The following is a 21,666-nucleotide window of genomic DNA, read 5'->3' as shown; positions in this document are numbered from 1 at the left end:
AATCATCAAGTGATCCATTCCCTGTTGCCCATTCCCAGCTTCTGGCCAACAGAGGCTACGGACACCATCCCTGCCCATCTTGGCTAAGAGCCACTGATGGATGTATCCTCCATTAACTTATCTAGTTCTTTTTTGAGCCCTGTTATAGTCTTGGCCTTCACAACATCCTCTGACAAGGAGTTCCACAGGTTGACTGTGTGTTGTGTAAAAAAATACTTCTTTGTTTGTTTTAAACCTGCTGCCTATTAATTTGTTTTAGTGACCTCTAGTTCTTGTATTATGAGAAGGAGTAAATAACACTTACTTTCTCCAAACCAGTCATAATTTTATAGACCTCAATCATTATCCACTCTTAGTTGTCTCTTTTCCAAGCTGAAAAATCCCAATCTTATTAATCGTGCCTCATATGAAAGCTGTTCCATACCCCTAATAATTTTTGTGCCCTTTTCTGAATCTTTTCCAATTCCAATACATATATATTTGAGATGGGGGGGGGACCACATCTGCATGCAGTATTCCAGATGTGGGCTTACCATGGATTTATGGAGAGATCATACAATATTTTCTTTCTTATTATCTATCCCTTTCTTAATGATTCCCAACATTTTGTTCACTTTTTTGATTGCTGCTGCACATTGTGTGGATGGTTTCAAAGAACTATCCACAATGATTCCAAGATCTCTTTCTTGAGTGGCAATAGCTTATTTAGACGCCATTATTTTATATGTATAGTTGGGATTATGTTTTCCAATGTGCATTACTTTGCATTTATCAATGTTGAATTTCATATGCCATTTTGTTGCCAAGTTTTGTGAGATCCTTTTGTAGCTCTTCACAGTCTGCTTGGGACTTAACTATCTTGAGTAGTTTTGTATCATCTGCAAATTGTGCCACCTCACTATTTACCCCTTTTTCCAAATCATTTATGAATATGTTGAATAGGACTGGTCCCAGTACAGACCCCTGGAGGACACCACTATTTACCTCTCTCCATTCTGAAACTGACCATTTATTCCTACCCTTTGTTTCCTATCTTTTAACCAGGAAGAAGAAGATGGAAAAAAGAAAAATGCTGACATCCTGCTAAGCTATTCCTTCAGGCAGAAAAAGAAGAAAGTCCTGTTCATTGTTATTTAAAAATAATTTTGAAGACACTAAGATACTATAATCACAAGGGCCCTATATGTAATTACATAGATAAAAACCACCACAAATACATATCCCTTTAGAAAAAAGTCCAAGAACTGAACAAACTTTGAGACTGAATTCTCCTTTCACCAAAGGTAGGCTGTGGCTATAGAGCAGTGCTGAGTAACATTGTGGTGTGGGGAAGATTATACTGCCACTCCCCCTATATTATGTCTCTTTTGTGACTAAGGAGAAGATTTCAGTATTCAACAGTGTCAATGTGACAACTTTCATAAGCTCTGAGATTCATAACAAACTGTTGTTGCATAGTATCTAAAGTTTATATTCAGTAAAGCAAATGGTGAAATACAGAAGTTACTGCTTAAACCATGTTAGGATGTATGTGTCCCTCCTGTCATGTTTATGAATTTGAACAATGCATATTTAATGTACTTCTCATTTATAGAACTATTAATACTAGAGATCCCATTGTGGTAATATTTATACATAGTGTTATAAGAAAAATGCATCTTCCTGAAACTCTTGGGGGAAAGTAGAATAATTTAAATGTGGAAGTGCACAGGGTTGTAAAGCTAAACAGTACCAATGAGAAAGAGCTTCACTAAATGTTTATATAAAGAAAAAAGTCAAATGTGACTGTTCTGAAAATATAGTGCATGCACTTTACTCCTTAATTCAATACATCCCATTAATTCCAGAACAGACCTTGGAAGAAAAGGAGGTTTCCTTAGCATTAAGAAGCAAAGCAATTATTTTAGCACTGACTAAAATTTTGGTGTGTTAATGCTAGAGGACCCCCGATCTTCTTGTTTCTCCACTCTCGTATTTAACTGTTACATTTTAAAGAAAACCTGGGGGGAAAGGTCAGTTTAAGCAGATGACATTCTAGAGTGTCCCCCAACAATGCATCTAACTCGAAGTATGTGTGGGTGTGGAGCGACACACATCAGTTCTAGAAAATGAGGTCGGAGGTATTACTATGTAATGGTGCCTGCTGGGGCAACTGCAGTGGTGACAGCAAAAATAAGCACAGGTGCAACCACAGAAAAAGAACAAGGAGGATGTATGGCCGAACAGCACATTTTATCTTATCCCTCTTTTAACAATGTAACTAAAATGTGGTTAATCCATCATTTTGTACCTATCCTTTCTAGTAAGTACAAACTTGTCTTATCTCCTTCCTAGCTGTGGTTCAATCTCTTCTTTCCCTTTATTCCCCCCCCCCCCCAGCATTTCCTTTCCTACCTTATCTTCTCTTCTGTCATTTTCAGTCTATTCCCTCTCCCATATCATTTTTCTATATTATGTCCCCCCCCACCCCCCGTTTCTTATGCGCTGTTCTCTTCTTCCTTCCCCGCATTTTCCTTCCCTCGCCTCTCTGGCACCCTTTCCCCCTTTCTGCTCTGCAGCCCATTCCTGCTGTATTGCCTCCTCCTTCACCTTCTCCTGCCTCCTCCCCACACCAGAGCAAACCCACTCGCCTGTTTTATCCCCCAACACCTGCCTCTTGCACACACTGCCGCCTCCCCTCACTCACACATGCACCAGCGCAAGCAGGCTCCCCCCAAACCTGCTCGGACAAGCTCCTTCCCCCCCCCCCATACATCCGCGAGTACAATTGCAGGGCTTCCCCCTCGCCCCCCGTCCAGACTGAGCTGGCTACAGAGCCGTGTGCCCTCCCCCCGCCCACACACACACACACACACACACACACACACACACACACACAGGCTCGCGCGCGCGCACGCGCACCCCGCTCCCAGCCCCAACACAGGCAGCCTCCCCTCGTCTAAGGTTCTTTCTCGTTTCGCCTTCCCACCCCCACAGGTCTCTCCCCGCCCCCGCCCCCACCCCCACCCCCACCCCCAGTCCCGCAGGGAGGTTCATTCACAGCCACAGACGTTCGCTCCTTCTCCTTTAGCCCGCTCTTCTCTCCCTCCCTCTCTGCCCCCGCCTCTCTCCCTCCCTCGCCCCGCTTTCCCCAGGCTGAAGCTCTCAGCGCCTCCTGGCTCAAGAGCGCTCTACCCTTCCGAACCCCCCTCTCCAGGCTCCCCCTCGCCCCATCTCATCACCTGGAATGAAAAGGGAGCGGGCGACACGATTCCCCAGCGCCTGTGAAGGTGGAAAGTACCACGGACAGCTCCTCCCAGCCACTGCTCAACGCCCATTCCCTCAAAGGGCCACTCGCCCTCCCCAGCGCTCAATGCACTGCGCACCTGACGTCCCTGGACGCTCCTGCCCGTCCCCCAAGCTCACCGCGATCCCCCGAACAGGCGCAACTCCCCCTCCCAAGCCCCTGGGACACCGCCCTCCTCTGCACCCCCCCCCCCCGCCCGCTGCACGCACCTCTCCCCTCCACCCCACCAACACCGTGCAGAGGGGCCCGGCTAGGCAGCAGCTCGTTTACCGGCCTTTAATCTGAGGAGGGCTCTGACAGCAGCTAGACAGATGGCTCCGTTCTCATACTCGTAGTGAATGCAAAGGAGGTGAAAGGACAAAGGGGCGGGGGAGTGACCCACCCCATTCCTGGCTAGACTAACTGCTCCCCACATCAGATCCGCTTTTGAAGGATCGCCACCCCCACATTCCCTCCTGTGGGACCAGTCCCTCATCCTCTTCCTCAGGGTCAACCCCCACCCCCGCCGCCAGACATCTCCTTCTAGGGGATCCTCTCCCTGTCCACCGCCACCCCCTGAAACATCAGCTCCCCCCACACACACACACACAGGTCTGAGGGATCAACCTCCCCTCTTCCCTCATCCACCCCCTTCTGTTGCAATGCTGCTCAGCCCAGCTGTCAGTCTGTCTGGGAGCTCCCCTGAGTGGCTGTGGGCAGCCCATTGCCTGGGCTTGGTCTCCGCCCTCCCTCTCTATCTCAGCTGGTCCTAGCGTTCCAGTTGCTCAGGAATGTGGAGAGCTGGGTTCCGGCTGCTAGCAGGAGCCGGAGGGAGGAAGGGAAGCTGAGCGCACGCTGCCGCCTCTGCTCTGCCTGATCTTCCCCTTTTGGAACAGTCGTTTTCTTTAAATGAAAAATACAAACCCTACAGAGCTGGTTCCCAGCCACGCCACCACAAGAAAATGTTCGGCCAAGTGGCAGGCGCCGGATAACTAATAACTAACCCCAGACTAAAACTTCCCCGCCAGTGGGATTACAGGTGCAGCACTGCCGCAGGGAGCTCTCCAGGGTGCTGACGTCCCTGCAGTTTCCTCCACAGCTCCTAAAGCTGAACACATTTCCTTGGCACTCTTTCTGGATCCTCCATGACTCGGAAACGTCTGCTCTGGAGGTTGTGAATGCCTCGTAGTAACATGGCCAAGGTTAGATACCTTCGTGCAGCTGTTTCGGGATTTTATCTGTGGGAAGCTGCAGTTCTGCTCAGGTGAGTCCCTCCAGGGTGGGAAACAGAGATCAAAAACGTGCCCCCAGCGGTTTTTCTTGCACAGCTGAAATGCTTGGGACTCATGGATGATGCACAGTTGTTGCTGCCTCTCCAGCCGTACTCGCCACAAATGTCTAGCCTTCAATAGCCTTCTCATTGTCAGTCAGAATTAAGTGTATGGGATTTGTGTCTGAGGTAACTTTGAGATACTGGAGTGACGCTGGATTTCAGTTTCATTTTACAATGTAAGGTTCCTTGTTTTATTTATTCCTTGTTTCCCCTTGCGCAGTTGGCCAATTAGCGTCTGTTTTGTTACATTCTTTCTATTTAAATGGAAAATGCAACACTTATCTCTTTAAAATTCTTCAGTTTAGAGCTATATATAAAGTTCCACGAAGTTTATTCAGAGTTTGGAATACATTCGATTTCAGTTACTATTATTTATTATTTTAATTAGTATAGGGTATCTAATTTGGGGACTTTATGAGGTGATGAAACTTTCATGCAGAAACAGGAACAATGATAGCCAGGTGAAGAGAAGAAACTGATTCGAGAATTACTTCCAGGAGGTTTACCTACTTGGTGTATTATGCAGCTGGGCTTTCTAAAATTTGTCTAGTGTATGATACAGATAGAACAAGAAATCAAGAGTTGAGCAGAAAAGATTAGAGGACATCCTAGTGCACAAGGTGTTTTGCGCTGGGTAATAGTGGCTTTTCTCAGATCAACTAATAAGATATCAACACAAACATTCTTTTTCTCAAGTTCTCTAAGTGGGGTGGTTACATTCTGGAACAAACTAGACTTCCTCTTCCATTAATCTCTGTATTTATTTTAAAAGGCAAGCAAACACATAAGCAAACAAAAATCCCCACAATATAGACATTTAAAAAGCCAAATTCGAGGTCACCCTTTTGATGTTTTTTGCTAGAATATTCTGCTAGAATTAAACTGGTCAGAAATATGTGAATGTTAGTTTTGTACAGCAATAAAATAAATACGTACAATTTACATAACTCACAGGCCGGGTATTACTGAGTGTCATATCCTTACTTCTTCTTTTTTTTTTTCAAAGATGCAGGAAGGAATTTAAAAATGTAATACATAGGTTACCAGACATGTTCTTGTGATAACATACAGAGGGATTATTTATAAACATACAACTATGTATATCACCAAGCAGTGGTGATGATGAATATACATTCATTTTAGGTAGTGTTAGGTTAATTGAATCAACATGTGGAATGTAGTAGTATTTATTGTAATCTTACTTTACCTTTGCAAACAGGAACAGATTTTAAGAAACTGAGTCACATGAAGTGGCATTATTTGGCGTTGTGTGGGAGGGTGAGCAGTAGAGAGTGTACATTTTCTTGTAGTTTTTAATATTTAATGTGTGGAGTAGGAGGATGGACCCATGTGGGCTGTAATATACTGAAGAAGTATAATTATAAGTAGAAATGTACTATCAATTATTGTATTTCAAGGTTACTTATAGATCAGGTTTCAGAGTAGCAGCCATGTTAGTCTGTATTCGCAAAAAGAAAAGGACTACTTGTGGCACCTTATGCATCCGATGAAGTGAGCTGTAGCTCACGAAAGCTTATGCTCAAATAAATTTGTTAGTCTCTAAGGTGCCACAAGTACTCCTTTTCTTTTTACTTATAGATCAGGATTTCCTTGACATTTATCTAAATGTCAGTATACTACTGAATGAACAACCAACTCTTTATCTAATAATATAAAACATATGTTATTTACAAAGAGAAGAAATACGGTTTTGGAAGGCTGATAGCTCTTTTATAGCATCAGATCAGAAAACATTACTCAAGCAAGTTAACTCATATTTAAGTTCAGATTGTAGAGTGACATCTTTGCATTGCATGGGTATACTTTTTTCCATTTTAAAGCAACAAAAATGTTTTCATAGTAGCAGGGTTGTTCATCTAAATGATCATTTTTAAGAATAGCCATGGTCATTATGCACAAAAATCTAGAAGCTATGTTGTGTGTGGCCACTGTGAAGGCAGTTAGGAGGTGGGAGTGCATAGGAAGGTTCTAGCTTTTATTTCCCAGTCAGGGGCAGGGCAAATTTGCAGCTGTTATGCATTCTGGAATACAAAGACTGCTCCTGACTTAAGCTATTAGCATCACAAGCCATCCCAAAAGGATATAGACCAGCCCAGATCACCAAGTCCAAATGAGGGTGTGTTAAAATGTTGACACAGATATTTTGCTTTCTGGAAGTCATTGAGACCAATTCTCCCCTGCTTTGCACCTCGTGTAACCATTTAGACTGGGCAGATGGGGGCGTAAACTGCTACCATGTTGTCTTCCCTTTGAGACACAATCACTTATAGAGATCCACTGGGATGGGGTCTTATACAGTACTTTCATTGAAGAACTGTGCATTCTAAGCACAACTGACCCCTAAATTATTTCACTTGTTCCAGATATGACACAAAGGCAATGACTGTTCTCATTTTTTAAACCACATTAGAGATTAACTTTTCTTACATCAATTGAATTTTTGTGGGATTTTTTTTTCTGGGCAGGGGTAGGGAGAGGTTAAGTTAAGTGCTCCAGTAGAAGCAACTTAAATGTCTTACCTTATGATAGTACTATATCTGCATGTTAGTTAGATGCCATCTCTGAGAAGGGTAGAACTTTATATTTTCAGTACATGCCAAATTTTTTTTTAAAAGTCTCCTTTTTAAGATGAACTATTTAAATGCAAGCTTGTTGTTCTCATCAGTTAGATGCTGAAGGTCCACATTCTGGTATATTTTGTAAAAGAGAAGACATCGGATTTCTTTATGGAAAGAAATAATTTTCCATCCCATTTTCAAGTCCCTTTAAATCAGAAATATGAAAAAATAGACTCTTGTATGATAACTATTTTATATAAGCTGACATCTGAAAGCTATTTTGCAGATAGAAGAGTAAAACTTTATTTTCATAATAGAAATTTGGTATAACTATTTCTGTATATTATTATAACAATACAGTTGGTGTATAATGGGAGTGGTGTATTTTAGATCTTATACTTCTGACAGTAGTTTATGGAACATGACAAAAAAAAAGATACGCAGCACTATTATTTTGTATACATTTTGAAGAGCATTCAATTTAGAGACAATTCTGCTTTCATGTCTTCCATGTGTTTCTGTCCTTGTTTATTATTGTATGAAAGTTATAAGATGGGACTATTTTAACTCCTTGTTTAGTGGTCTTATTTATAAACAAATCAATACACTCAAGCTCATTTTGAATTCAGCAGCAAGACTCTTTAAATATACACTCAACTTCTCTAAAAATCTTTACAATAGCTTTCAGTAGATTTCTTCATATATTTTCAAATTCTGCTTATCATTTAAACAATTTCTTTAGGTACAGGACCTTTCATGTATTTCAGAATTGCTCTTTCAGTGTTCCATTAGCAACTCATGACAATCCTTGCAACAGGGCTGTTATCTTTATGAATCAAGGCATTTTCTGTTTACAGCTCTCTGGAAATTGCTTCTCAAACTCAGGAAATTAGAAATTCTCAATTTTTAAGTCTAAACTGAGTACTCCCTTTTTATTTTTATTTTTTGCTGTAATATTATTGTTTATTGTAAAATGCCCTGAGTCACCACATGTAAGTAGTGTAAAGTAGAATCTCTGTTTAGGACTATATCTGCTCCTGCTGCTTATCTAAAAATAAAATCAGAACCTTTGGTAATACTACAAGTCCAGACTGCCCTCTTCCACAGGGAACCCCTGAGGAGAGATTTGAAGGGGAAGAAATATTTATGAGGGTCTCCTGTGGAGAATTCTCCCTGTTCTACCAGGGAGCAGAATTTACCCTCCACGGTTAATAGGGCTCAATCAAAATGGCTGTGCATCTGAATGGATCCCATGAGATCAGGAGGAGATCAAAATCACCTGTGTAGAGTCTGGGCACACTGTAGTAGCTCTGGCCTTTGCTTGTTAACAGAGTGGCTCCACTGAAGCCCCTAACAGGAGACCCATAACTGTTCCTTTCTCTGAAGTCTCCTTAAAGAGGAGATGATAGCTATCCACATTATCTGGAGTGAAGGGATGGAGCTGTGAAAATGTAGTATAGCTTTTCACTGTATTATACTTCTCAAGTAACTTCCGGAAAGGGAGCAGGAAGATTTGTATCACTTCTTGCCTATCCACTTCTCCCTCAACCTGTTCACTAATCCCTTCTTCTTTTCTCTGAGGAGGAATCATACCATGGAAGTCCCTGACTGCACTAGAGAGCAGGATCTGTGCAGAGGGAATGCCTTTTGCTACATATCCCAGAGGTGTGACTGGACCTATAATTAACTACTGGGGGGGATTAGTCTTATGTTATGGAGAAGTATGACTTCAGATGAGTAATAATAGCAGCACCAACAAACCTTTCATCATGCAAAATAGTCTTAGTAGTTTAAAAAAATGCCAAGCAGAATACAAGAAAATAATTCATATAATATGAGATGCCATCAGAATTGCCTATAAGGCCTAAGGAGCTGTTTAAGAGGCAAAAAATGACATCTTTGATGTTAATAAAACAGCAATTAAAAATCCATGTATTGCAAACTCAATGAATGAATTTATTAAAATCATAACAGATGTGCCTGTGTTGGGATTAAATGGAAATTTAATCGTTCAGGGTAATGAAGTACAGAGCCTTTCATCTCCAACCCTACTCTGTAGCAACCAGAAGCTATTTTCAAAGGAGAGACTATCTCATTCTAGATCCTACTGGACAAGTGACAATGACACAGAGGCAGAGCAATTGGACTCCCTGTGTGGGTGGATTGCCTGGATTGCTCTGTAGTTTACAAAACAAAGAAAAATAGAGGACTTTATTATCAGTGAACACGGTAATTTAAATATGCCAGGTGAAATTCTGGCCCCATTCAAGTCAATGGCTTGCTATTTGCCATTCACTTCACTGAGACCAGGATTTCACCTGCTGTTCCTCATTTCTTAAAATAAACCGGTAAAGAAACTGCTTTCTTAAGATCCCACCTTTGTTTTTGTTATAAAGCAGAAGGAAAAAATATATTTGTACAGTAATATATGGGAAAATTAAATTGAAATTACAATGAAATTTAGATTAACATGCACCTTTTAATTCTTGCTGTGCTAATGCTCTCCTTCTCAATATTTACTATTTCATTCCTAGCTAACTGATACAAACAATAATAAGAGGAATACTGTGATTCTGCGTGAAGAAAAATGTAATGATTTTTCTCCTAAATCAGAAAGGTCCAGATGCATCAGGCCTGATTATTATCTCATTTGCACTGATGAAAATTAGAGGAAATGTCATTTAAATTAATAGAGTTAAACTTAGATTAAAACAAGTGAGAGATCAAGTCCCTTGTTGTTCAACTAATTTTGGAATATATTATTTAAATGCTCTTATTTAATAACACTTTCTTAGATATAGGAATGCATCCCATGTACATTTACAAGAATATTGATCTTTGTCACTTGACACAATCTCACAATTTACAGTTTTATGAATACTTAACACACTTTTAAAAATACATTAGCAATGTTAAATAAATATGCCACTTACTGTTGCTAGGGCCTTTTGTATTCTGAAATTTAACAGGCTGCACTTTTCTGTGGAATCCACTCCCTAGTACAGAATTGAACTCCAAAACTTCAGCTTTTATTTAAAAGAAATGTGTCCTGCTCTCAAGGTAACCTTAGAAACATGAACCAAGCCTAAACTGTAATAATGTTCTCTTCCACAGATTACAGCAAGCCTGACACAGTAGCTCTCAGAGGTGTGAATTTCATTTAAATTGGTTGTTTACTCTGAAACCTTAAGATGACATTAGAAATGTCACACAACTGTTCTAAATGATCATTTAGCAGAAATATCCAGCAATTGTGCTTATCCCAATCACAAGCTGCCTCTTAAGGTGATATAAATTTATTTTATTTTATATTTTTAAAAAACACTCTTTCCCAGTTTGCCCCAGCAGATTCTGTAGATTCCAATCTACAGTATCCAGGGACCTTCCAGAGAATTTAGGTCTAGCATACTGTGGAGTACAAAAGGCCTTGATTATTGCAAAGCATCAAAACAGCTTACATATTATTTCCTTTCAGATTTTTAATATAATTGTTTTAAAATTGCATTGTCATTTGTTACAATCAGGAGTGGATAGGCGTTTCCATGCTCTAGGTGGTTGTGGACTGAAAGATGCACCATCCTCAGGAGTTACCTAAATTTAAAATTTAGTGACCAAGGAACCAGCTGCCTAAAGGTGTCCTGCTAGACAGAAGTAAAATGATGAAAAGTGGTGACTTGCTGGTAATAATAGGCTAAAACATGTCATTTTATAATGGGAAGAACTATAACAATGCTGAGCCAATACAAATAAATTGTGGGAGCACACCAGGCCTTTGGAGGCGATAGTACTCAGATTTTCTTTTGTAGTTCAACTGTACTCGCAAAAATGCTTGCTCAGATTTTCAAACAGGAGGCTTCTCTACAAAGTAACTGCGGACAGAGTGTAGGTGGGCAAATGCCCTTTTCCATAGCCTTCAGGAGGTGAAGCATCCTGCATATGAAACAGCCAAGAATGTACTTGGGCTGATAATCCCTGCATCCAGCACATTCTCATTGATTAACTTCCCCAGTATGAATCAGAGAAAAGTGAGCTGACAGTTGAGAGGACAGTAGATGTAAGATGGTAACACAAGCAAGATCAGGAAAGCAAAGTAAAGTCATGTATCTGGAGGAAATTTTAAACACCATTGAGATATGGTGTGTGTTTGTATGTATGTGTGGTTCTGTGGACCAATTTCATTGGAAACATGAAAGGCTAACAGCATTGTTTATTAACCTTAGCATTATTTTCACTGACTTATTCAGTAAGGGAAATGCTTCAGTGCATACATTAGAGATTCTGGTTTCTATCAGTATCTGGCATGAATCCTGTCACTCTGAGCAGTATCCTGAAGCACTAACTTGACCTTGGCCTTAAAATGATGTTGCATACTATAAGACTTTTATGTTGGTTTTTGGAAAGAACATATACAGAGAAGAAAACAGATCCAATATTACTTTATTCAGATAGCCCACATAACAGGGAATGAGAAGCAATGAAACACTGAGACTTCAATTGGGAACAAATGTAAAAAAGCATAAATTGAACAGATGGAGCAAAAGATAAGACTATAAAATGGTTAATAAAAAGAAAGTGTGACAATTCCTGGAAAACTTGAATTATCTACAAATCAATGGAAACCTGGTTTTATCTGTGCATTTCAATCAGGTGCTGCTGCCCCTTCTTTCAAAATATTAATGAATATGTTAAATAAGATGGGACCTAACACTGATCTCGGCATCTTCCCTCTAGTCCAATACATACCCATTTATCATTGTCCAATGATTATAAATCATTCAGCCCACCAGGTCATATTCATATTATTGGAATTTTCCTGAAATCTCAACCTCCTGGTTCCCTAGGACTCAGTTTGGCTTCAGGTTTGTTCCTCAATTTTCTTTACTGGCATACAGCAAAGCTATAGCAAGGGCTTGAAGTGGTTTCTATTACATACACAGTTTAGAGTTTGGTTCAATGGCTCTCAGCACCCACTATAAAAATTGTTCCAGCACTCCTGTAAACTTAACTTAATTTGACTTGTTTGTAAAGTCAACATACAGCCATTGCAGTAATTACTGCAGTTTTTCCTGTCCACACTACCCTTTCTGTCTGTGGTACGCGTCCTCACCAGGAGCGCTTCCACTGACTTAATAGGTGCAGTGTGTGTGTGAGGGCGGGGGGAGGCTGAGAAAACAGGCTCTCACCTCTGGATGGAGCTCCTCAAGGCTGCCGACTGGACTCCTGGCTCCCTGCTCTGAGTCATGCTGCCAACTGGGATCCCAGCTTTGACCCTGGGCAGCAGCAAGATTTAGAGCAAGGAGGCAGGAGCCTGTGGGGCAGCCTGGCTCAGAGCTAGCACTGGAGAGCCTGGGGAGCAGTCAGGCTGTAATAGCGGGAGCTCCCTGTCCCATGGTGTCAGCCCCAGCTGTGAGCCAGAGGTGGGGTTTGCAGCAAGGAGCCTGACAGCCTTTTTTGTACATATTCTGAAACATGCTACCACATGCGCATTCCAATCTACATCAAATCACGCACTCTGATTGGTCTAAGGTTTTCTAGGCAATCCTTATCTAGATCATGAGCTGTTCATATGCTGTACTACATGCAAGGCTACAGCTATAAGCTATCATACATTCCTTTCTTTCCTACTATTCTTTATCTACCAACTACATATTATCTACAAGGCCACTTTGAATGTACAGTTTGTTCATTGTTAACCTCTGTTTTCTTTCTTCTGCTTTCATTCTGGGTTCTGGCTAGGTCTACACATATTCAGGATCATACAAATTAATTTTTGCAAGATTTTGTGAAAATACATTACATTCTTTACCAAAATCCAAATATATTAGATCTCCTTCATTCAATTTGTAATTGTATCCCCACTCCCCCTGCCCCCAAGATTGATGCCATATCTGCTTGTTTTTCCAGTCTTCTGGTACCTCCCCAGTTTTCTGTGACTTTTCAGAAATAATTAACATTTATTTGTAAGTTAATCAGTTCATTCCCTTAACACCCTGCAATGCATGTCATCCTGGCCGATTTGCACCTGCTCATACTTTCCAAGTACAGTATTCCCGTAACTACTCTTCACTGCTTTCTACCTGTCCAAATTTTTTTCTGTATTTTTATGTTAATTTAAAAAAGGAGTTTGATATGTCAGCCATTTTTAAGTCATCATTAATTTAATTCCTCTCCTCTCACTTGCTAATGGGTACTATTTAGTATTTCTTTCCCTCTCCCTCCACTCCTTAGGCTAGTATTAGTTCATTTTGTTGTGCTGTTCCCCTTGGGTGAAATTAATTCATCCACCCATGAAGCTCAAATAAAATGACTTTGATAATGGGATTGGGAAGATAGAATTCACCTTCACAGCCCATGGGGAGAACCCGAGACTATAGTGAAGTTCTTTGTAGTTGCTATTCCAGCCTGGGAGCTAGAATGGGATGGCAATCTCACTACGCTCCCTGCACATGGTTTCTGAGGAACTGGATCCTGATCTTAATTGTGGTCCTGTGGCAGGGCTCCCAGCTCACCCAAAAATGCCTCTCCCTTTTATGTGGGGCTGGCTGAGATTCCTTCTCTAGTGCTGTCAAGGTTTCTTCCCCACTCTGAACTCTAGGGTACAGATGTGGGAACCTGCATGAAAACCTCCTAAGCTTACTTTTACCAGCTTAGGTTAAAACTTCCCCAAGGTACAAACTATTTTATCTTTTGCCCTGGGACTTTATTGCTGCCACCACCAAATGTCTAACAGGTATATAACTTGGAAAAAGCCATTTGGAAACGTCTTTCCCCCCCAAAATCCTCCCAAACCTTATACCCCCTTTCCTGGGGAAGGTTTGATAAAAATCCTCACCAATTTGCATAGGTGAACACAGACCAAAATCCTTGGATCTTAAGAACAATGAAAAAGCATTCAGAATATTAAAAGAAGAATTTTAATAGAAGAAAAAGTAAAAAGAATCACCTCGGTAAAATCAGGATGGTAAATACCTTACAGGGTAATCAGATTCAAAACATAGAGAACCCCTTAAGGCAAAATCTTAAGTTACAAAAAGACACAAAAACAGAAATCTCCATTCTCTTCAGCACAGCTTATTTTCTCATTTGATTTATTTATTTTCTCATTTAAAGAAATCATAATCTAACGCATATCTAGCTAGATTACTGACTAAATTCTAAGACTCCATTCCTGTTCTGTCCCCAGCAAAAGCATCACACAGACAGAGAGAGAGCCTTTGTTTCTCCCCCCCCCCCCGCCTCCAACTTTTGAAAGTATCTTGTCTTCTCATTGGTCATTGTGGTCAGGTGTCAGCGAGGTTATCCTAGCTTCTTAACCCTTTACAGGTGAAAGGGTTTTTCCTCTGGCCAGGAGGGATTTTAAAGGTGTTTACCCTTCTCTTTAAATTTATGACAAATGCACAGACCCCCAGTACAGTCAGGCGGTTTAGCTTCCTGTGTCTTTCTCGGTGATTTTAATTGCTGCTCATTCAGAGTTCAGAATCATAGAATCATAGAATCATAGAATATCAGGGTTGGAAGGGACCCCAGAAGGTCATCTAGTCCAACCCCCTGCTCAAAGCAGGACCAAGTCCCAGTTAAATCATCCCAGCTAGGGCTTTGTCAAGCCTGACCTTAAAAACCTCTAAGGAAGGAGATTCTACCACCTCCCTAGGTAACGCATTCCAGTGTTTCACCACCCTCTTAGTGAAAAAGTTTTTCCTAATATCCAATCTAAACCTCCCCCATTGCAACTTGAGACCATTACTCCTCGTTCTGTCATCTGCTACCATTGAGAACAGTCTAGAGCCATCCTCTTTGAAACCCCCTTTCAGGTAGTTGAAAGCAGCTATCAAATCCCCCCTCATTCTTCTCTTCTGCAGACTAAACAATCCCAGCTCCCTCAGCCTCTCCTCATAAGTCATGTGCTCTAGACCCCTAATCATTTTCGTTGCCCTTCGTTGTACTCTTTCCAATTTATCCACATCCTTCCTGTAGTGTGGGGCCCAAAACTGGACACAGTACTCCAGATGAGGCCTCACCAGTGTCGAATAGAGGGGAACGATCACGTCCCTCGATCTGCTCGCTATGCCCCTACTTATACAACCCAAAATGCCATTGGCCTTCTTGGCCAGAGATTACTGCCATTTTTCTTTTGAGAATATAGTTGTCTTTTGTAATATGTTTTCCTCTACTGAGTTTATGCCCCTTTTGAGCTCCCTTTCCACAAACATTTGTGAGATCAATTTTTAGTAGCTTTACTTTACTATACACAGGGAATTATTAATTCTCCTGTTAGCATTCATGGCAGAAGCCTATTTTTAAAGAGTTTTACTCATCCAGCTTGGAAACAGTAACTATTTCATATGACTTGTGTGAGCTATCACACAATTGTCTTTTACTAGCAAGTCAAGAAGTATGCCTACACTGCATACTCCTTTCAACAGCATGTAGACTACATACACTGCATGCCCTCCCTAGCATGGGTATAAATAGCAGTATAAATGGTGAGGCACTTCTTAGGCAAGTAAAGACATCCCTGAACCATATGGGTATGTACCTTACATTTCTGTCTGCTTGCCCAAATTCTGCCACCTCCATGTACACTGCTAATTTTAACAATGTAGTGTCCTGCTGCCTCCCCACTGCCAGAGTTTCTCCCCTAGCCTTTATTTAAGTTGAATTGATACTATTCTGTGTTGAACCACAGTATGGTCTCACAGTATTCCTAGTGAGTGAGACCATCTCCTGGGCTGCTACAGTTTTAAGATCAACCAGCTGAGAGTCACTCTGAGGGATCTCCTTAGGCTGGAAAACATTAGGAGCACATGAAGAATGCATACAGTGACCACAAACACAGCTACAAGTAGTGAATTTTGTGTGTAATATAAATCTCACCAATAAGATAATCAATGTTACAGACACAAACACATATACAAAACTTGAGAAAGCCAATAGAATATCCAGCTCTGTATTCATACTTACATCCCCTGAATCCTTCAACAGGTTGTCATCAGTGGGAGTGACGGGATATTTTCCTGCTTAGGTCTTCCCTGCCTATCCATACCAAGGAATCCTTTTTATCCTCTTATGACCACACCTAGTACCTTACACATATGTATAAGGGTTCCATCTCCTTTTTCCTTATCTGTACTGCCTCAACCCGTAAACTTTGGGATGCCCTGCTGTTCATAGGTTGTCCTCTTAGTTCCCCTTATTCTTGATAGCATTTATGTATGCACATCACCATGGTAATCTGCAGTGACAGCAGAATTTCCTATGATTTTACAATCAGCAGTCTCATGGTCTAGATGGGTATATTGTCACATACTTTCCCTGCACATTACCTCTGGGTACATTCTTTACAATAACATTGTAAATTTACTGGTAAATTATGTCAACCCTCCTTAGGCCTAGTTTGGCTAAGCTGAAATCTTACAGGCTTCAGCGTGTAGGACTTGCATTATAGCCTTATTTTGCATACGAGCCTAATACATGCTCATCACTTGTAAATGCTTATCAACCTTATACTTCTATGATACTATCCGACTTAAACTATCATTTACACATTGACATTTAAACCACAACAATAAATCCTCTATTGAACGATTAAACAAACTAATTGACTATAACAGGGAATGGCTCCAGCAGTGGGGGAAACTCTGGCAGGTGGGAGGCAGTGGGGAAAGGCTCCAGCAACTCCCCATTGCCAAGGCTTTCCCCACTGCCATTCCCATGCCAGAGATTTTCAGTGCCATGTAGCTATACACCACAATGTTGAAACCACATGTAGTGTGTAGTTATACTCCCCAAGTAGTGTGCAGTGTAGAAATAGCCTAAGATAAACAAAATTCACAAAATAACTTCAAGATTTTGAATAATGGTTTTACCCACAAACGCCACAATCTGTTTGCAGACATTCTGCCCTAGATTCAAAAGACTTAGGCACCTAAGTGTCAAGAAGTCCAAGATTTAGGCACCACTGTGTGTTTTTTTTAAATAATAATAATAAAACCACCTCACTGGTCATCTACTGCCTACCCCTAGTACACCTCACTTTTAATCATTAAAATCCTCTAGACACCTACATTTCTGCCAACATGCATTCACAGAGCCACCTAAACCCTGACACCACCAAGAAGCGCAGCACCTAATTTACAGCTAAACTATGACAGAATTCACAGATTAGGCATTCCCCCACCCACTATGGCACCTGATCAAGTAGGTGTGCTCTGAACACTCCCAGCCTCACACAAAGGATGGCCAGAGGCTGTCCTTATGTCCAATAGACTGCTGGTTAAAAACACACACCTGGAATATGGGAAAGACAGGTTCAAATCCCTCCTCTGCCTGATGTGAAGTGGGAATTTGAACCCAGGTCTTCCCCATCACGTGAGTGCCCTCACACTAGACTTTTGAGTATTCTGGGATGGGTCATTCTCAATCACTGTTCCGCTGTCTCTAAATAATAGTCATTGGAGCAGGGACTAGAACCACCATCCCTGCTCAGAGGTGTGCGCCCTAATCACTGGGCTATATAGAGCCACTCATTCATTCTCTCTCTCTCTATATATATAACTCATTAAATATTCACTGGGCCAAAGTGAAAGAGCTTCAGCAGCAGAGAGTGAGAGTTTGTCAAATCTACTAGGTCCCTCTTGTGAATAAGGAGAGGTAACATTTGCCAGATATGTTATTTGTTACAAATTTATTGTTATTTATTTCTCTCTACTTTTTTTGTAAAACTGAAACCAGCTTTTACCTTCATGGTATGTGTAGTCCTTATGATTTTCATTCATAATCAGAACACGCATTTATATTGGACTACCTTGGATCCTTTCACAGCCATTCTTTTTAGCATTTGTTATTTCTTACTTTAGGCTGTCACATTTTGGAATCTCACGGGACTTTGCTACCTTAAGAATTTCTTTTTTGCAGGTTCAAGTTTAATGCTACAGCAATGTTTTAAATGTTCTTTATTTATGGTATAAACTCTGACCTCTTCAGTACTTTGCTTTACCTACTCAGGGCCTAACTCATTCTCAGCTATTCTTTTTCTGACTTCTTCTATGCTTCCGTTCTCTCAGAATTTAATGTGGTTTGTGCTTGCCTCATGTAAGTGTCCATGCAGTCACTATTCATTGATAGACTGTAAGACAGGAATCAAACATGAGGATGTTGACATAGCGAGAAATTTTTCTACTATGCTTTTCAGAACACAATATTAAAATAGTGTCAGATTATCAGATATCAGTTGCAATCAGATGATTGCTTGATTTCAGCAGGCCCTTTTTTAATGAAAGTGTTTTTCTTTACTTATGTACCTTTTTATTTAACAATGATGAATTTTGTTACTATTGTATTCGCTACAACCATAGACTCAAGGGACGTATTCTTGGGATTAAATCAATGTAATCATTATTTTAATCATGAGTGATCCAATAAATTAATATCAGCTCAGATTAATTTGCAGAAATGCTTTTGGTACTGCTGTTTGTGAGATGCAGATGAGTGCACAATGGCTGGCTGCAGCTTTTGCCTTTGTACAGTCACTTCACCCACGAGTATGTAATTAATTTCCTTGAGCTGCTTTGTAAAGCTTTTTAGTATACACTATATTAAAAACCACAAAACAAGGTTCCCATAGCTCCAGGGCTTTGAGTTACACTTGCTATTCCAAAGAACAGGCTAAATAATAAAATGAAAAAGCCATTGATCCGTTGTTATGTGTACAGCAGCATCCCCAAGATGGTTCTGTAGTCAGCACTGTACTTAGACATGTTTGTGTTTTAAAACTTTTTAATAGCTCAAGGAACCTGTACTTCAGATACTCATGAGGAGAAAGCTATGATTATCTGACAAAAATCATAATGGCAAAGATGAGGATAACTTGACACTCAGCAAAAGTATAGTATAAGGTTTTCAAAATAAATTACATCTGTATTGTATCAGAAAGAATAGAGGAAACCACCAACAAAGTTACAAGGTAAATAATTTAATAGTTGTATATTGCCCTTTTCAACAGAAATATTAGTGACAGATTCTGAGGAATGCACCTGGAACAACATGCAGTACTTTTGGGGCAGCTCTAAATTGTACTTATTTGTAACAACCCCTTGGCACCATTATGCTGGCAGGGATCATTAGAGCATAGCATTGCTCTGGATACTCACTTTCCAACTCCGGCATTCTCCTACACCAGGGATGAGAAGAATTGGGAAGAGGTGGTTTAAAATATAATTTTTTTAAAAAATGCTCTTCCCCCCTCACATTATTGATATTAAGACAGTTCTTCTAAGGATACATGTGCAATCTCATTTATACAAACTGTTTCAATAGTCATACCTGCCCTTTAAATTTTCCAAATAAAAAAATCTGCCTTTGGGCTGAGACAACACATGGAAAAATTACAGCCCCAAAGGTGAATAGTTCAGAAAGCTATAAACCCACTATAATATCTGACAAATGGTATCAGTAAGTTCAGTACATTGTATAGCATACCAGTGACATTAAATTTTTAGGGGCAAGATAAATAAAACAAATTTTGAGAAGTCTCAGGAAAATATTATTTAAAAAAAAAAAAAAAAGTTGAGAGAGAGCATGCACTCACATACTCAGGAGAAGGAAAACTCTCCGATTTCAACCCAAGAACATCAGGCCAGGCAGTCTACACTGCAAACACCAGCTAACAGGATAAGGCAGTGGCAAAGCATATCTATGCAGAGTGTGGCTTCTCTTATGAACTCCTTTTTCATAACATGCACCTTGGTACAAACATGCAAAATCTTTGAGCAGTTGTACAGAAAAGAATCATCTCAAGATTTAAAGGTATTTAGCCATTCAAAGCAATATCAATCCGATTTCTGTGGCTCCAGTAGTGTATCCAATAGAGAAACTCATACAGTGAGACTGAAGGAAAAGATCGGTGAGGTTCTCCTTGTAGAGGTTTTCCTCAATAGTTTTCCTAGGGGGCCAGGCTTCCTTCTCACAGACATAGCCTCTCTACAAAGTTTGTATGCAGATCCCAGTGGTCCTGCTCCCTTGCAAGCTTCCCTAAGCTGGCAGCTGCTTCCAGCATCCCCTTCCCCTCAAACTGCTCTAAATTACACTAGTTCTGTATAGTCCTAGTAGACGATTACATAAATAGTGGATAAAGGAGTGCAGGAAAGCCCTGGCCCTTCCCCAATTGCTCAGTCATGCAAATCAGCTCCATACAAATCATAGATGGAGATACAGCCCAGATACTGTTGTTCCAATTCTATGCCACTGAAGCGCTCCTCTGTGCTAGAGTGATATACCTGTGGCTAGCTATGCCAGCTCTAGCCACTGTTTTTTGCTGACTGCACAGCATAGAGTGACTAACACGGCAGAAAAGCTAAACCATGGTTAACTTTTGAGATCTAATTCAATTAATGAAGTGTGGAATAAAAGTATTTTAATCCTGCTTCCCATGTAAATATAAATGCAATCATGACTAAAACTCTCTACCACCATAATGTATTTTTTGTTAAAGTATATGCTTGTACCTGGCCCTGCTTTTCCTGTTGCCTTAATACAGGTAGTGCACAACTTCATTAAGAAAAAATGATCTGCTGATTATTTTTTTTAAAGCATGGGGACAGGATGGGAGGTCTTCTCACAGGAAGCATAATGTTTTAGAAATGGCATCAGCAGTTCCTACGCAATTCCTCAGGAAGCATGCTGATTTGGGGTAGCAAGGTATCTGGTATGCCAAAATGGGAGTAGGAGACTGGCCAAGAACAGTTTTGGTAGGAAGATGGATTAAGAGCAGGTTTTAGCTACAGAAACCAGTAGGTTGTTTTTTTTCCTGTTCAGGGAAATGTAGGAAGATGTTTTGAGGAATTGAGTAATATAGAACTCTTGAGGATTCATAGTGTTTAAGGATAGAAGGAAAGATTAGATCAGCTATGTCTAATATCTGGTCTTGTCTTGCAGTCCATTAGCTTTTACCCAGTTACCCCTGTATTGAGCCCAACAACTTGTGTTTTGCTAAACATATATCTTCCAAAAAGACATCTAGTCATGATTTGAAGACACATCAAGAGCTGGAAAATCAAGTACTTTCATTGGTAGTTTGCTCCAATGGTTAATTATCCTCACTATAAAGTATTTGTGACTAATCTCTAATTTGATTTTTGTCTGGCTTCAGTTTCCAGCCATTGGGTCTTGTTATGGTTTTCTCCACTAAATTAAAGAGCCCTTTAGTTCCTGGGATTTTCTCCCTCTGAAGGTACCCATAGACTAATTAAATCACCTGTCAATCTTCTATTTTATAAATTAAACAAATCATGCTCTTTAAGTCTCTGACTCCAAGTCATTTTCTCCAGCCCTCAAATAATTTTGGTGGCTCTCTTCTCTATCCTCTCCAATTTTTCAACACCCTTTTTAAAATACAGACACCAAAACTGTCCATAGTTTTCCAGTATCAGGCTCACCAATGCCATATACAGTGATAAAATCACCTTCCTACTCCTCCTTCCTCTGTTATACAA

General features: G+C 40.5%; 1 protein-coding gene across 2 annotated transcripts in view; it reads left to right on the top strand.

Annotated features, from left to right (window-relative positions):
* Positions 1–3,507: 3,507 nt before the first annotated feature.
* GLRA3 (glycine receptor alpha 3) overlaps positions 3,508–21,666 on the top strand; it is a 146,340-nt gene continuing 128,181 nt past the window's right edge. The window contains exon 1 of one of the 2 annotated variants that reach the window (XM_038400909.2): positions 3,508–4,529. In XM_038400909.2, coding sequence (XP_038256837.1) covers positions 4,444–4,529 — 86 coding nt within the window. In that variant the 5' untranslated portion in view covers positions 3,508–4,443. The remainder of the gene's footprint in view (positions 4,530–21,666) is intronic. The other variant, XM_038400908.2, reaches the window with a different exon arrangement.

This window comes from Dermochelys coriacea, chromosome 4 (genome assembly GCF_009764565.3).
Source record: "Dermochelys coriacea isolate rDerCor1 chromosome 4, rDerCor1.pri.v4, whole genome shotgun sequence".
NCBI lineage: Eukaryota > Metazoa > Chordata > Testudines > Dermochelyidae > Dermochelys > Dermochelys coriacea.
This window is presented reverse-complemented; position numbering and strand designations above follow the sequence as displayed.